Source organism: Netta rufina (genome assembly GCF_964035555.1).
Source record: "Netta rufina genome assembly, chromosome: 12".
Classification (NCBI taxonomy): domain Eukaryota; kingdom Metazoa; phylum Chordata; class Aves; order Anseriformes; family Anatidae; genus Netta; species Netta rufina.
Window position 1 is genome coordinate 6,192,946 of NC_140135.1, and position 18,088 is coordinate 6,211,033.

The window sequence follows — 18,088 nt, forward strand, 5'->3', positions numbered from 1 at the left end:
GCCCCTGTTTAAAAAAAAAATAAGGGTGGGGGAAATACATCCATTAATCCTGTGAATACCAAGTTTGCATTGTTTTCATGCAGCTAGCTAACTGTTCCTTTTTGCTGGGCAACTGAGAGATCTTCGTCTGCACCACCAGCAATGTGATCTGTGGGGGAGGCTGGGACATGGGGGGGCCTTTCCCTGCTGTCGGTAAGGTAGGAGCTCCTCTCTCGTTCAAAGTGTCTGTAGAATTGGGCAGGGTACCTTAAAAAAACATTATCCAGCATCTAGGCATGGATATTCATTGCTTATTTATACATTTATTTATTTTGTAGTAAAATAGTACCGTTTGTTCTCACATAGACTAGTGTGTATGATCCATAAATACGTTGTAAAATATATCTGTAGCATGTAACAGAACCCTTTAGAATATTCTGTGAAAACTCATATTTTTAGTTGATAGCACTTTAAGAACATTTACATCCTTCATCTTGACATTTTTAAATAAAACATTTTTTGCCTACAGAAGTAAGTTTACAGCATCATCACAGTATTATAGCTTGTTTAAAAATACATAGAGCATCAATGGTAATTGCAAGCAAGCTGTATACTTGAGCAGGGTTTTTGTAATTTTACATGTTTTGTACTTTTTAAAACGATTACATATATTAGTGTTACATCCATCACTTTGTTAGAAAATATTACTTATATATGCTACTCACAATAGAGCTGTCATTTTTCTGTGACATATTACAGGCTATGAAAATAGAAACACACCATTGTATGGTTGCTTTAAAAATAATTACAAGCCTAGTTAAAAAAAGTGCGTTAGGCTTGCTCTTGGTAAGATAGGTTCCACTAACGTTGGATGTCTTTAATTCACTTGTGGTTGGAATGCCACTAGCACCTCTCAGCACTGAACGTTCAGTGAAAGAAAGCCTGACTGCCTGCCTGCTAGCAAATTTAGGGCTCGATCCTGCACGCTGTCTGCACGTACCCCTTGCTGAAGACATGGAGAGCTCTTCAGCCACAGACCTTCAGCACCAGGCTGCTACTCGCTGAACATCTGTGAATCTGATTTACTTAAGACTACAACTGGGTTTCCAAATCTGCAGCCAGATGATTGGATCAGTGCAAGGCAACACAACGTCAGTGATTTTTAGCAGCTGTGTTGGCAGCATTAACCAAAATCTGACCCTTTGCCTTCCACAGGCCTCTGGGTTTTTGAAAGGATGGGAGTACTAGATTTTAATTTACGGTTTTAGTAATACAATAGAGGTTAAAAATACATGATTGTGTTGGTTTTGCTTTGCACAAATGAGACTAAATATATAAATATATATAATAAAGCTGTAGGAAATCTCCAAACTGCTAACAACTCTTAGAAATGAGATAAAACAAGGATATAGTTGCTTGGAAATTTCATAGTTGCCATTCTTTTTATTATTTTCAGGTAATGCAAGAATATTTTGTGTTGGATTTTTTTATGAAACAAGTCCAGGCGTGCTTTGAAAAATGCTCTTTTCGTGGTCTTTCTGGTACTCCTCTTGTGCTCTCTGCAGTTTTTTACCTCTCAGTTTCCACTTGTGAAAACAGTAGGTCACTAGGGATGTCATTACCAAAGAGAAAATAATAACCAGCACTATTATCAGTGCAATAGTGGATGAGAGGGACCCCTCTAGCTGCTTAGTTTCAGTGTCTCTTGTTGTGTTTAGTTTAGCAAAGTTCTCATACTCTGTTGAGGCCAGAAGCGTGGGTACAGGAGCTTCTTTGAACTTCGGCCTCATTGGGATTCAGTGGTTGTTCTCACTCAGTCAGAATTCCTGAAGAAGCAAGAGCTATGATTCCCTCGTCACCTGTGGCATTCGGAAGGCAGTTTTCTCCTCGGGTTTTCCAGACATCGATGAGGCTCACAAGTTTTGTTTGCCTTTGAAGCCAGGCAGCGTAGGAACGGCAGCACGTGTCGCAGAGTGCCCAGCACAGGTCATCTACAGCCAGAGCCGTGGAAGCCAGACGCTTACGTGCACTGTTGGCTGCTTTGCTGAGAGGTGTTTGGGGGAGAGGCTGCTTGGTTGACTGCCAGTTTGCGATTCTTTGTTTTCTTGAGCAGATAATTGAAAAAAATCACATCAATTTTCCAGTAACATTGTGGTGGCAGGGCTTATCCTCAGGCTTAAAAGAAAAACAAGCTCTGCAACAAGCGTAGTTTATGTCTTACGAATTCATTCAGTAAGAGGCTTTTTCTTCCCCCAAATATTCCCCAAAGAGTGTGAAATCAAAGGCAGATTTTTTTGCTGAGGGGCAGGCTTGGTTTTGCTAACATCATAGGCATTAACAAAATCAGCTACGAAACAGGAGCTCTCATGTTAATGATTTTTTTAATTTTTCCCACTTCTTTGTTATTTGCCCTCAGACTTGGCTTGTCCAGAGAGGATTTTGGTTTGGGTTTTTTTGTCCTTGTTATACTGGAGTTTAGGAGATGTCCTCACTGATTGCAAAGCTGGAACCTGGAAAAATGACCTGGGTAAAAAATGGCATAGTGTTACTTAAGAGGTAAGCTCCCCTAAAGGCAGCGAGCTGTAATAATTCTGACAGCATTTCAAACACATTTAAGTCAGTTGGCTTTGATACACGCTGTGTGTGACGAATTCTAAAAAAATTACTCATATGAGCAGCTCGGGAGCTAAAAGAGCTGGGTTTGCATTATCTGCCCTGTGCCCCACGTTGCAGGTCTTGTCTTAGATTAAAACCCAGCGAGGAATACAGCTGGCCTGTTCTTACTGGTTTCTGCTTCCACTCAGGACAGTAGGATTTGGCCCCGGGTTATTTTAATTGGAGGAGCTGTAAGCACTTTCAAAGCTATTTATTTCAAATAACAGATTGCTCTAAACCCCCTCCACCCTACTCCCAAATGCTTTGAGGCCAAAATTAGGTTTCAAAGATCTTGCAGCATAACTGTTTGTTCGGAGATGCTCTGTTTGATAGGATGCAATTGTAATTCATCCTCTTTATAGAAATCTGTGGTTCATCCCACTCAGGCTAAGGTCTCTTTTACTAATTAGCAGCATTTTCAGCAGCACATTCTTGTTTGTAATAAAGACTGTTTACTATAAATTAGCATTCTGTTGATGTTAAAAGATGTAAATGAGCAGTTCTTGCCAGTTTGGAACAATATGTTCACATAGTCAAAAATAAATGTTGGTTTTAAAGAAAGTTTAAAAGCCAGATTTTACTGTAGTTTAAGACAAAAAAAAAAAAAGTGTTTGTAAAGCTGATGGAAAGTTTTTCATGTAAGAAAACAAGTGCAACAAACCATAACTTTAATGAATGTCTACATATTGTATTACTGGCAAGGGGTATATCAGGAGGTTATGGGCAATAGAATATTTTAGTACTACTTAGTTAGTTTGTTATGTATTGCAGCAGCTTTGTCAGGTAGCCTGAAGAAAGAAACTTCAAGAAATGAGTTGAAGAAACTGAGTAAATGCCCTTGTGGTTTATGGAGTAGCTAAGTGTCCACCACCCACGTGAAAGTCCAGGAGGGTGAAATGTCTCAGCAGTAATGAAATTCAGATCTCGTCATACTTGCCTGAACCTGTATCTCATCTCATCTGTATCCACAGCTATCAGATTCCTACAGGGAAAATGTAAAATCGTTAGGCATCTGGTACCGGACAGCACTGTTCCAAAAACGCGAGTGGATGTTATTTGTAACTCAATTTCACTCTCAGCTCAGGTACACATTTTTCAGATAGCAACAAAAACACTTGTAAAATCTAAATCTGCCAAGTGTTGCTTGTGCTTAGCTGCATTTGGGAAGAAGGAGGCTGCTTTGATGGGCTTCAAAACAGATTGACTGAGGGTTCAGTTTGGTTTGGCTGTAGTCTACAGCAGAGCCACAATCAGTATCTGTTACCACTACTTTTTAGTGTGTTTTACTTTTAAACCTCTTGAGGGCAAAGAATGCTTCACCCAGTCCTGATATTACTGCATTCTTATTCAGTGAGGGCTATGGTATCATCCAGAGCCTCAGACTCTGCAGTAATGGTGTGGTGTGCTATATTTGAAATGGAACAACAGAAGGAAGAAAAGCTGAGCTTTCTAATCCACGCTGCACTTTGTATCGCTAATGCAAGGACCACAAGGGCTTGAGGAGAAGTTGACAGAATTTGTGAATCAACAGCTGCTTGCACAAATATGTGCCAACAGCAAAGATTTGGTTATTACTACCATGGGAACCCCATCTGAAGACCAAGGACTGCTAGGGAGAGCTGGGAGCCACCTAACCAAGTGGGGCTAAAGCATCTTTGCCATAACACTGGCTAGTCTAGGGGGAGAACTTGAAACTAGGAACGAGATGGAAGTGAGATGGTGACCCCCAGGCAAGTGATAGCAGGTCAGGTTGGTGAGCAAAGGGTGCAGGGTGATGTGGGCCAGAGACTGAAAAGGGGATCTTCTCGGGTGTCTGCACACAGGGAGCAAGTGCCAGGAAAGCTTTATGGGAGAGGCTTTCAGCTTTTCTGGGAAATGAGCATGACTGGGTGCTGACCCAGAGGGTCTGGGTGCTTGTGCATACAGCATGGAGAAGAAATGTGAGGACTGAGGTCTTTGTGAAGTTACAAGGCGACGAGCTCAGTGTGTTCAGAGATGGCTTACATGACCAGGGTGCTGCCATGGATGGATATGAGGCCCTCAGGAATGTTAAATGCTGGTAAGGTCTTCCTAAATACTAGGAATCCTAAAGCTGGAGCCCCTGGAGCTGTGGCTGAGCATGTGTAAGGAGGCAGTGGAGAGCTTGTGGGTCAGGATTAGAAGGCGGATCACCAGGGGTGGTGTTGTGTCTGCTGTATCTGTTGTGGGTGCCTGCTACAAACTGCCTGACAGGGAAGAAGCTCTTGCAGAGGACTTCCTCGTGCAGGTGGAAGATTAATTTTGTTGAAAGGCATGTGTCTTTATGGGGGACTTTAAGCACTCTGGGTATCTGCTGGAGGAGCAACACAGCAAGCCACAAGCAGTCCAGGAGATTTTGGGGCTGTGTTCGTGATAACTGCCTGACACGGGTGATGCAGGAGCCAGTGAGGCTCTGCTGGACCTCATACTTGCGGACAAGGAAGAACTGATTGGGGGTGGTAAGGCTGGGGGCAGCCTTTGCTGTGGTGGCGATGAGGTGATGGAGTTTCAGTACCCTGAGAGGAGGGAGCAAGGCAAATAGCACGATCATGGCCTCGGTCTTTAGGAGAGCAGGCTTTGGCTTGTTCAGGGACCTGCTCGGAAGATTCTGATGGAAGATGGACTTTAAGAGAGAAGTCCAGGAGAGCTGGCTGACCTGCCAGGATCATTTCTTCCAGACTCAGAAACGGCCCATCCCAAAGTGCAAGGAATAAAGCGAAGACACGGGAGGCCTGTGTGGATGAGTGAGGAGCTCCCGACAAAGCTGGAACAGAAAAGGGGGCGTGCAAGTGGTAAAAGCAGAGAGGCGACTGTCTGAGCACGCAAGGGTCGGGTTAGGAAAGTCAAAACTCATCACAAGATGAATCTTGAAAAGAATGTAAATGGCAATGCCTCTTCTGCAGGAGAGAGGCTAGGACAGACGTGGACCTGTTCCTGCTGAATGGGCCAGGGGGCCTGGTGAGCAAGGAAGAGGCACTCAGTGACTTCTGCGCTTCAGTCTGTGCGGGGAAGAGTCGCCCTCTGCCATCCCAGCCCCCCGAGACCAGCAGGAAAGTGTGGCACGGAGAGGACTTAGCTTTGGTATGGGAGTACTGAGTTAGGGAATGTTTGAACAAACAGCTGAACCTCGCACCCAAATGTGTGTTGGGGGCCACCCAGCTGGAAAGCAGCTTTGCAGAAAAGGCTCCGGGGGGCCAGGTGGACACCGAGTTGAACGAGAGCCAGCAGGGAGCTTTTGTAAAGGTCAGGGGCACCATGGGCTGCATCGGGAGGAACATCCTCAGCAGGTTGGGGAGGTGCTTAGACACTTCTACACAGCTCTGGAGAGACCACGGTAGTGGGAAATGTAATAGCATAACTCAGATTGCAATGTCCTACTGAGATCTCAGTTTCTGAGACAGAGGTGGACCTCTGGTACCGTGCTTCAGTCTAGAGAAGACTTCCTATTATCCTTAATCGTTGTATTTATACACACGTACACAGAGTGCACGTTTCAGGTTTCCATCCACAGTGTCAACACTTTCTCGTGAGGAAACTTTCCATTAAAAAAAAACAAATGTTCTTCAATAGCTGTGCCCTAATTTAATTCAAATAGATCGTAAATTATTCTTACATTATTGGGTTGTTTTTATGTGTGAGTCACAAGTCTTCGGTGTATTTTGTCTGAGCGTTAAGAACATGCAAACTAATATCTCAGGAATGTGCATATTTAATTCCCATTAACATTTAATAACATATTAGAATGATTCAGGTATTTCAAAAAAAAAAAAAAAAAAAGCTTTTTGTCCTGGAAGAAACTTATCATGAAAGTGTATTAAAATATCTGCAAGCTGAGTGCATGGTATGTGCCCTTACCTAGAGATGGACTTTGCTACCATGGCTCGTATTTTCATACCTTTCTGGTATAGCAAGCTAATATGTAAAGTGAAGTGTAAAATATGTAAAGTGAAGTACAAAGTATGGAAAGTGAAGTACCACTTGGCATAAGCTGTGAAGGCCAAAATCCGCTCCTTGTTTTGTAATGTTCTTGCGATGGCCGTTGTCTTTCCCCTTGTTTTCCGAGTTTGATCTCTGAAAGTTTCATGCAATTTACATGAGAGAAACAAAGGAAATTACAGGGACAAATTGATCTCAAAGATTAATTCCGGTTATTGGCTATCAAATGCTGAATTGCTGAAAAGAGAGATGAATGTGGATCAACAGCCTTTTTTGATTTCACTGAGCCTCCTACCATTTTACATGGGCAAAACTTGTCTCTGTTTGATAGCGACTTAGTAATTAATAATACTACTATTTGTGTTATATAAAAAAGAATACTGACAACTTATATTGAATCCTTAAATAAAATCAAGATACTGGGTTGGAAAGCCAGGCTTATGTGGAGTTTTAGTTGCCAGTGCTTTTTTCTGTTAGGATAACTGTTTTCTGATTCTTTGTTGCAGCTGAAGGAAGGACTGAGCTCTGTGAACGTCCAAAATCTTCAGCTTCGTTGGAAGGATGAGGGCCAGAAATTAAAGGTGAGGTGCTGTGGTTTTGGTATTTTAATAGGAAGCCGATTGTACATACCTAACCTTTAGGTTAACTCAGACTTCTTGTCTGTGACTTTCTGGTTTCTTTCCTTGAGGGAGAAAGGTTGACAAGCACATCTAAACCAGTAGTGAGCAAGGAAATTTTATGATACTGTTTTCAAATGAACATAAAAACATCTTTTTAAAGATCCCTGGCATAAAACTATAAACCTGCTCCTTGTGAATTAATATTAAAAATCTCTGATTCCAGTAGGAGAATCTTTGGTTGCTGTCTTGCGTGTATCTCTTTCAAGTACTCATGCATACACACACACTGCATTTTCAAATCAAATGCTGAATTCCTTCTAGCGTTTATATCATCTTTAATATGTATTGGCTTTCTAATGTAGTTTCAGGCTTTCTTTCTTTCTGCCTTCAGCTTGCTTGTAAATTTTTCTGCTGCCTTTCAAAGTGTGTTTTCTGTTTTTTATTGCATTACAGAAGAATGTGCCTCTTTTCTCCCGATTTGCATCTTTTTGATGTGAAAACATTTGTATGAAATGTATCATGTTCTAAACCTGATATGTAGATGATTCTTTTCTCTTCCTCCAGAGCTAGTGTAGCAAGACATCTACTAATACACTTGTGCACAAAATTGGAGATGAAAGTCAGAGTGGGAGTGAGAGCAAATGAAAGTGGGGACAAGGAGGGAGGGAGGAACGGGAGAAGGATAGAAGGGAGGAAGGACTTCAAGAAGCACACAAGTAGCAAGTCTGAAATATCTCACTGTTTCTTTACTGCATATTCTAGAAACTCTTGTGTAAAAACCAAGGGCCAGATTTTATGGGTGTTTTAAATATGTATGTAAGTCCACCATAGCCATTTTCAAAACGCCTATGTATACTGGTACACATCTGTCTATCTCTGGGTGCTCAAAACACGTTTGGAAATCCTGAGCTTTCAAGTCTGCAAAGTGCTGCTCAGCTTTCAGCTGAGAGCCAGCTAGGCTTCGTACTTCCCAGTAGGTTCTGTGTCCTTGAGGGTATGGGCTTAAAGAATAAACCTTGGGTCGGTAAAGCACAGCAGCCCACTGTGGGTATGGTTGTAATGTGTAACCAGATTCGTAGGTGTTAAACACCATAGAGTTATTGGAGAGATCCTAAAATGAAAGGACCCAGCTTCTGGCTTTGTCTTCCTTCTTAATCTAAAACCAAAATCCAAAACTGATCTAGACTAAATTTTATACTTAATCATTCCTTAGGAACTTAATTTGCATAATACCCTTGCTATGATATAACAGGCAACTTAAATGCAGATTTAAGCAAGTCAATTAGTCTTTTAATTAAGGCTGTAAAATTCTGCCCTAGTCTCTTAAAATGCTTTACCCTATTTATATCCTGGTGAGCAAAAAAACCTCTGCTTTTAGTTGTTCAGCCTGTTCTGTCTGCATTATACTCTGGAAATACAATGTGAGTGTTCCTGACTGTCTGATGGCTTCGTTTTGAGGTTTCCCCCTCCCTGATTCAGGAGGAGGGAAAGGCTCCAAGTTTTGGAAGCGCTTGCAAAACCTCATTCCAGCATTGATCAGATCTGTAAGTCAACAGAAGATTTAATTAAGGAACGATATCCGTTGGGATCCTGATTGTCCTTAAAGCAGTGATAGTCTCGGATAACTTTGAGGGACAGACTGGGCATGACAAAAGAAGTGACTTTAGGCCAGATCCTGATACCCCCTTACCTCTGCACTGAGGGATGCTGAGCAAACAGCCTCCATGGATCCAGGTGGAAGTTGCAGGCTGTGAGCACTACTCAGGACGTTTGCTTTTCAGTTATTTCAGAATAACTGCTGTGGGCAGGTGTCTCTGCTTAATGTGGGCTGGGACTGAATTTATATTCATTATTTACATACTATTTGCCTGGGCCTATATGAACCTATATGGAGCTACTTCTGGTGTGTGTTTTTTTTTCTTTTTCTCAAGGTTTTAATTTTAATTAAGTCATTGCTGAAGTGTAGGGTAATTGTAGCAACAAACCTGTTGTGTTGTAGACTTAAACTCTCTGAAACTGATATTTACCCCACTGATTTTATTGGTGCCTTCTCGTGATAGTGTAAGATGCTCATTTGGTATAGCTGTGATTTGATAAGTGCCAGCAGTTTTTCAGGTTTGATTGCAGCCTTCTTAAAACTGCATGTTTTGGTAAGCACTGGGTTTTGTGTGTGCAAAGTCCAAATCCTTCCAGATGCTGCTGATGCCTGTTACCAGGAAGAAACTGCAAGTAAATCTTGTAGACTGAATGCTTGACAAATTCCCTCCTCAAATCAATGCTAGCAAAATGTACCTGTGATACATATTTTAGCTGCCGTGTCTATATAGTGGTGTAAAAAAAGTTTATCAACGTGATCAATGAAATCCTAGCATACTGGTTTTAGGGTAGCTTTGAAACTGTGCATTAAATGCTCCCAATGGACGTGCTGGCTGAGGCTTAGGAATGCTGTAATAAAACACATTGGGAAGAGATGCAGTCTTACTTCTTTCAGGTGCGTGTAGCTGGGGCAGGGGTTGGAGTTCTGTTTTTTTCCCTCTTGAATTTGGGAAACAGTGCTTGCTGTATCACGGGGCTGTTCTCTAAACAGTTGAACAGATCTGTTCCTTCGTGAGGTTCACTTAGAAACAGTTTTTTAAAATGCAGTGAAGCCTATGTTGATTTTTTTTTTTTCAAAGCAGCACTCAATATACCTCTTTTCAGAGGATGGATTTTGCAGATAAGCCACCCTTTGTTTTTCCTAATAGAGGAGGCAATCTCACAGCAGCAGCTGAAAAGTGTATCCTATAAAATAGGGATTCTTCTTTTCCATTTGAAATTTATTTCATGGTTAACTTTTTTGCTAATTTAGTTCACGTTCATTTCTTTCGCACAACATTTTCCCTTGCTCTTCCCACACTCCTTTCAAAATCAGGGGCAATTACACCCTGTGATTGCAGAGGCAGGCTGTAAATTCTTCCATTAGTCTATATTTTAAATGTTACTCTGGGAAAACACAAATCCCGAGGTACAAACAATTCCCTAGCCTCCACTGGTACTTAAATTCACTCAGTGTTTTTTAATTTTTGTCTGTTTCCAGGGCCACTTTGTCATAATGCTCTGTATTACATTTTTGGGGTCACAGGTACTCACCAGTCGAGGTCCAAGTGGATTGTTTAATTGTTCTCTTGAGTTACAGGGTAAATGAAAACTTGAAAGCAGTTTAGAGCTGAATTAAAATGAACAGAACAAAATCCTAAGAAGCTTCATAAAATAAGATTTTAAGACAATCAGTGGCTCTTTTATTACATTCTCATTTGCTTTGCAGGTGAAGGAAGGTTCTGATTCTGGGCTAATTGGCTATAAAAGGGGGATGAACAAAAGACGTCTGCTTTTTTATCCCCCTCCCGCCTCCTTTTTTAATCTTTCTTCATTTTTTTCTCTTTCCCTACTGCTAGTAAGGGATGTAATTATGGATGGGACGCTTAGCAGCCTTTGTCTTGGATCTGAAATCTGCCAAGATTGAAACTCCCACAGGGATAGCTTGCTTTTTTTTTTTTTTTTTTTAAACGTGTCAAGGAGCAGAAGATTGCCTGAACATTCAAGTGCTCGTCCAACTCATTTAAAAAGGAAACTCTTCTCCTTCCAGCCAGTATGTCTGTTCTTGATGAATAGTCACAGTCTAGGACTACAATACCTTCAGTACGCAGGGAATTTCATCTTTAAAATTGTGCAAGAAAAATACGAAGTTAAAAGGTGGGAGGGAGCAGAGAGGGATGGACGGTGGAGTGATGAATGTCATTTTAGATGCAGCTACTTTGTACGGTTCTGGACTAAGATCCCATTTATTTCCCCCCAGCATGGACTGGGACAGCGTTTGTCAAATCTGGGAGTTGCAGGTAAGCAGTGAGCACCCATCCTGCTCCCTGCCCTCTTCTCCCCTCTGACAGAATTAAAGCACGGGGATCTCTGGGGGTAACGAGCCGGTGTGCAGTGAGCTGGTCCCTGCACTAAGGCTAGAGGAGCAGTGGGGGAGAAAGGAAGGGAGACTTTTCTTTGGTCATTCAGCACTTACTAGTGAGATTGACTTTCCTTTCAGCTTGAAATCACAACCCAGACAGGGGAGAAGTTGTGTGAAATGCAGCTGAGAGGAGTTAATGCACCAGAGAGCAGTGGGTGCACGGCTTGAGCCGTGGCTGGAAGGGGATGCAGGGGGCGCGGAGGGGCACCCCAGGGTGAGCTGCACCCACCAGGTAGGAGCACAGAGGGGGCGGGGGGCTCCTGTTTGTGCACCAGGGGGCCGAGTGCCATGGGTGGCTGAGGGGGAGGCTTGGTGTGCGTGCAGGGGAGCGGGAGGCGATGAATGGGAAAGGCTGAGGGCTACCTGCAGCCCCCCGAGGGACGGGGAGGAAGATGCGCAGCAAGAGGAGTGCGTGCACAGGGGAGCTGGGGTGCCCGAGCGAGCACCTTCGGTGGCCCTGTGGGGAGTGACGCGTGCTGCCTCCTGCTCAGACAGCTGCTGGGAGCAGGGGAGAGCTGCACGAGTGGCCCCCGGCCAGGCTGGGGCTCCTGGCTTAGGGGACAGCCGGATGGGTGGCATGGTCCTGGGCACCGCGCCGGGCACCCAGCGGGTGCTGTGCTGTGCCCGGTGGGAGGCTGCGGAGGGCTGGAGCAGGATGAGCTGTGCCCAGCAAGGCACCTGCATGCCCAGCCAGGCAGAGGGCAGGTCTGCAGCAGGCGCCTTCAGATGCTGGGGCTTTATTTTTTAATTTTTTTTTTTTGCTGCTGCGCTTTGCTCCCCGTGCTGGGAAAAGCAGCTTCATCGGGAAGGCAGCTTGTTACGTGGATTCCCTCAGCAAGAGGCTCATGCCTTCAGCATAACAGGGAAGGAAAGGAGGCTTTTGACTGTGTCCATTAAAAATAAATAAAAAAAAAAATTGCAACTGCTGCCCTCTCCCTCCCTCCTCCTCCTCCCGACGAGGCTTCGGTTCCGCACAAAGGATTCATCACAGCCATGCAGCACTCACCTTCTCCGGCCACATCGTCCTCGGCCCGCTGGGCTCCTCTCAAAAAAGGGGGAGCGAGCAGGGGCTGGCAAGGCTGGGAGCCCCTGCTGAAGGCTGGCATGGAGGTAGCCCGCACCCCGGCTAAGTGGCCAGCCTCATCTCCCTCTGTCCTGAAGGCAGCCGGTGCCGAGCGGGCGCCTGGGCTGTGCTGCAGATGTGGGGAGGGTGGGACGGCTCCGCGCACCCGCTGCCTCAGCAGCACTCGCTGCTCCCAGCCAAATTTTTCAACTTTATTTAGGGGGAAGAAAGGATCACATGGGGAGGCTCACTGAGCTGGGAGGAGCGTGGCGGTGCAGAATCAGGTCACTCGCATAAAAACCCGGGAGTTAGTCACAGGCACAAAGATTAATAGTGTTAGCATAATCCAGGCAGAAAAAGCAGGCTGAGACAAAGACGAGAGGTGCTTATGGGATTTAAACGCTTCTGTTTTGCTCCCTTCTCTGTGTCATTAAGCAGGGTAATCTCTTGGTCCTTTTATCAGGTGAGTTTTCCTAATTGAGTAAGAAATAGAGCAGAATATAAAAGAAATCTTTTTGGCTTCCAAATGATTTTGAGCACGTTCCTCTTGGCTGTCAATCTGGCATTTCCACAGGCTTTTTTTTTTTTTTTTTTTTTTTTTTTTTAATACCTCAAATGCTTGGTTTGTCTCTACCCTGCTGTGCTGTATCGATTTAGTCCCTGATAAATAGATGCTACAGACCCATTCCAAAACACCCTCGTGCCCACATAAAACAACCTAGGGTTGGATAATGATTTCTGACTCCAAGCTTTATTTTCTATCTCTAGCTCAGACAAAGGCAGGAAGGCTGCTGCCTGATCCCATATTGTCCCACTGGCTGAGAATGAAGTTTCTGCAGCGCCTTTTTCTGATCTGCCTGTCATTCATTAATAGATGGCAAAGCTCCCGACAGGAGCAGAGGTAAAACAAAAGCTGTCCCCTGGTGCCGAATTGCTGCTCGCTGCCAGGACTGCAGCAGGAAGAATCATGCGACTTTCAGTATCTTTGTTTCTCTAATTATCAGTTGCACATTCAAAAAGCCCGTGATGGATTCAGGTTATTTAGAGGCCAAAACTCAAACGTGGGTTCCTAACTGTGGTTACGGAAAGACGTCTCTATCTTGTGAAGAAGTGGGCCTGACTTTTATAGGTGCTAAGCAACTGTTCTTCTGCATTCCCATCTGCCTTTACGTCACATCCCACCCTCTGCCACCTTCCTCGTTGTCCACGCTTTTTAAAAGGCGTTAACTTGGGAAAGTAGGCTGCCTTGTTCTTTGCTTGCAGAAGCATCCTGCCCAAAAGAAGCCAGACGTGTGATACCAGACAAAGGAAAAAGCAGTAGCCAGGTGGGTTGCCCCTGTGAAGGCACGACGCCCAACGTGTCCACTTACCATAGAGCTACAGGAGAGCTGGTCTGCTGCGCACCCAGAAATGACTGTCACCTAACGAGTGGCACCTGCCTACAGAGTAGGTATCCTTCCTCCAGTCTGCAGAAAAAAAAATTAGCCAGCTTTGGCATTTAAAGGCTGAAATAGGCAAAATGTTGATTCCTGGCAAGGTAATGAAGGGCTCAGTGCAGCCCGTAGGAGCCTCTGGACTGGAGGTGATATCGGTCAGGATACCACACCAAGAAAAGCAGCCTCGTGTCGGCATAAATCAAACTATGGAGCTCTGAATTCTGTGGTGTGCAGCGCAGTTCCCTGCTGTGTTAGCCTTAGGGTGCAGCTGAGGCTCCTTGCTCCCATTTCCCATGCCCTGCCTGCTTATTGGGGGTCTCTTAAAGGAACTGGGGGAGTGCAGCTGCTGAGACTGGAGGAGAGAAGAATTGCAGTTGGTTCCTTTATAGGGCAAATCAATGGAGTGGAGGAAAAAGCACTTTACATCTTTACTACGATATAGATGTACTGAAAACGCAGCTTGAAACTGTCCCTGTGCTTTAAATTCAAAAATGGTGTATTTCTGAGCTAGTCTTGCAGAGAACCTGGGTTTTATTACCTGGAGATTGACCTCTGTGTATAATTTTCATTTCAGGTGGACAGACAATTGCTTTTCAACAGAGTTGTCATCCATTCTCTAAGGGTAGCTAGAGATATTTCCTTTGGTTTTATCCTTTAATAATTTCTCTGTTTTGCCAGATAGCAATGAAAAATAAGAAAACATGCCTAACAGGCTTCTACAGGTCTGGTTAGTCCTTATTTATATTTTCATCCCCCCAGTTATTTTTTTCTTACTGACTGAAGTTTTCTCTCATGTGTTTTAGAAAGCTTCCTTTTTTATTTCTTTTTTACACACAGCTTCTTAGCGAATATCTTATGTCAGCTGGGAAAGCTATATATAAAATGTGTATGTAAACGTACACAGAGCTTTCTCTCTCTCACATATACATAAATATGCATGCACAGTCAATCTATATATATATATATAGATATATATATATGCAAAGCCCAGGCAATACAAATTTCTACCACTTTGTATTAGTGCAAAGGTATCTTTTTCCTCTATTTTTATTTATGTTTAACTTTCCCCAATATTTTTGCCTAGGAACTCATAAGTAAGCCAGTATGGAATGTCTGAAAATGGTCCTATATATTTTAATGCTATATCAGGTCTTTTTTTCAGCTACTGGTCCTTAATCCTGTATGTCTCATAAACTGAGATTTCTCACGCTGTCAGATTTAGTACTTCCTGAATCTCTTCTGCTTCAAGGCATGGAACTGGTCAGAAGCTGTATCAGACATTATGAAGGCTGTAGCTCTGTCAGAGAGTTATTGGCCAAGTACAAGACCAGTGTTTATGTGGTCTCTGTCTCCTCCAGGAAAACACGTTTTCCAGGGAATCAGTGGTTCAGTAAATGCTTCATGTTATGGTTAGGCCCACAGATCCAAGTCAGCAGTGACATATAAACACCCAGCTCCCGCTGAGTTAGGCCAAAGTATCTCTGAGCTTGTGTATCTCTTGACAGTAAATGCTATTGGAGGTTCAGTGGAGCCATCAGAAAGGCCACAAAATGCCCTGATGGTAATTGAAGGGATAGGAACGAAATGAACATTTGTAACTCCTTGAGAACTTCTTCAAGCTTTGAAAAATGGCCCAAAGCTTCTCCCCCAATCTGTAGTGCAACGCTCCTTATTCATCACTGCAAAGTCTCTGATGGCCCAGTCGGATTGTTGACATTTCCGTCGCTGCTTCTATTTTAAATGTTATAATTAGCAATTTTTCATGCTTCCGGATTGTCCTTTCTCTTAGAAATTTAAACTACAGTGATAAATTGAAGCACATCAGATACCAACATAATGTAGGTACCTGATACAAAGAGATTACTCCCAAGGTAATGTCTTCTCTCTTCCTACCTCCAGTGCTTATATTGTTGTCAAAGATCTCATTGTGGAGAGATTGAAATAAGACCATTACATGTAATAGGTCACCGTTTCACCTTGATGCAGTGAGAACGGATTTAGAACTGAGCAGGCAGACATTTAAAATTTTTATATTTATTATATATATATTATTACAAGCAAAATTTCTCATTGAAGCCAGGCCATCAAATTCCTCTTCGTCTGATCAAGTTATAAACATTGACTGTAGTGGAAGAGCAAAGAGCAAAATTTATTACCAAACATAATGAAATGAATCTGCATTATGCAAAAAGTCTCGGTGCTTGTATTCAGTGCTTTCTTTTCATCAGTCCGAACTTGGAAGTTTGATTTTATGAGGAGAGATAAAAATTTATTTAAAACCTCAGTTAACAGGCTGTTTCCTGGATGAGCACGTAACGTAAAAATGGCATACCACGGTAAAGCTGAGGAAGTAAATTAGGAATTCCTAATTAATCGGTACCATTTTTGGAGGGTAGGGAGAAATGCAGTGACATTGGAAGGCATCGCAGATGGTATTATCGGAAGGAAATGATTCTGTGTGTAGCATGTTGTTCTGTAGAACTGGTTGGTGCAAACTTCCACTAAGGTTGAAAGCCTCAAAGGATTTCAGTGAAAGTGTCAATGGTAACGTGGTAATGAGAGCATCCATAATTACAGGAATCTTTGTTGTGGCCTCCATTTGTAAGGTGCACGCTGCTTTGCAACTGGAAAGAGCAAAGTCCCTTTTGGGCAGGTTTCCTGTTCTGGCTTTTCTCTGTAAGCGTGAAAGCATTTTTAAAAGCATCTGGAACCAACCAGTGTAAGGACACTGGGCTACACAGACACGTTTGATCTGTGCTGTGATTTTAGTTTTCTTACCGTGAAGCAGTTCTGGACTGTCCTCACATTTCATGTCTACTAGGTGAGGAATAACTTTGGGTTTGGCAACAGCAGTATAAATCTAGGATTTGCCAGTGAGGTCAGCTCCTGCATATAGTCCTGGCCTAGCAGGTAAAGAGCCAACACGTTTCTTCTACAGGATCAAAACTCTCCTGCAAACAGCTTGAATCACATAGGACTGTTCTGGAAGTGTGCAATACAATAAGCACACTCTGATGCACGCAGGATAGGTACATCTTTTCTCTTTCTGCTGTACTGCAAAGGTCAGAACTGTTAAAGAAGCTGTCGTGATCTTTGAAATGACTTGGAGAAATCCCAGAATAGATCTCTAACTTGTCGCTTCTTGGATTTTCTTTTGTTGCCTGTCTTGCCTCCTGTGGAGTGCCGGTTAAATTTAACCACCAGCCGTGTCTCTGGACAATACCTCCCAGTCGTGAAGTAGAGGCTTGCTCTCGTCAGTGGACTTCTGTGTGCTATACATATCCCTCCCGTGTTTTGTTTCTTCTCCAGCTCCGCCTCTCTTTTAAAATGGGAATAGAGAAGCTTTCAGAGTATGAGAAGGCCATGCTCAGTACTGGGCAGACCGAGGCTAACAGTCTTTTTCCTTCTCTTTCAGTAGGAGACCAGCAGCAGCTGCCCCCCACTGACGTTGCCTGTAAGCCCAGCCGGGAGGCGTTGTGGCCTGGCTCTTCTGCGGGACTGCAGGAAAAGGGAGTTTGGTCAACTCCACCTCTCCGTCTCTTTATCTTGCTTCTACCCACCCATCTATTTGGAAACGTTTTGTCTTAATTAACAGAGGAGGAGCTTGTTGTATCTCTGGGACAGTCTCTAGAGGAAGGAGCTGTGCACTGATGGGTTTAGTGGTTGTTCTGATTGCACCAGCTTGAGAGGAGCCCGGAGTTAGGGCACCAAGAATGCTCAAACCACTTTAATTCTCCTCTGCTTCTGGAGAGCAGCTGTGTGTTTGTATTCTGGTGTTCCTTGCATCATTTCTTTTGAAGGCTGAACTAGCTGTACCTGCTATTTGCTTCTACCCACAGCAACCCATGCCACCCTCCCAGCACATTTTCTCTTATGCCTCGGGGGCAGTCTGCAAACAGAAACTCTGTGTTTTCTGCTTCCTGTGCATCCGTCTCTGTCCTCCCTTCCCATGCCAAGCAATCTGTATGCCTTCCCTTAGCACTAGACTAATTATTGGTTAACTGTTCTGTTCCTGAGCTTTCCTCAAGCTTTTTGCTTCAGCTCTGCTTTTCAGTTGCAATTGGTCGGTAGCAGTTTGCCAAACGTAACGCTGTCAGCTGTCCATGTCTCCAGCTTTTTTGGTCTTTCCTTCTAAGGTATTAGTGCTTCTAGTCCTGAAGGGTGGAACTGAAAGCTGACAGTGGTAACGTTTGTCAACATTTTTTGTTCCCCCTCTATTAAAATTTAAGCATGTTTGGCCAAGTTACACACACTAGCACAGTGCAGACAGTGAGTTGTTCTAAAAAGTTATCGCTAGCCTGTGAGGATCAATAGGCTGGTGTCCTACAACTTATGGCAAACAGCCTCCTTCCGAGGGCAGCTGCAGGGGGAAGCCTGGTTTAGT

At 43.6% G+C, this 18,088-nt stretch overlaps 1 protein-coding gene across 1 annotated transcript in view; it reads left to right on the top strand.

Annotated features, from left to right (window-relative positions):
- The window catches only part of LOC311213988 (uncharacterized protein C8orf48), a 35,027-nt gene extending 17,787 nt beyond the window's left edge, over positions 1-17,240 (top strand). Inside the window, exons 8-9 of the mRNA XM_084294343.1 lie at positions 7,095-7,169; positions 17,120-17,240. Coding sequence (XP_084150469.1) covers positions 7,095-7,153 — 59 coding nt within the window. The 3' untranslated portion in view covers positions 7,154-7,169; positions 17,120-17,240. The remainder of the gene's footprint in view (positions 1-7,094; positions 7,170-17,119) is intronic.
- The last annotated feature ends 848 nt before the right edge of the window (positions 17,241-18,088 follow it).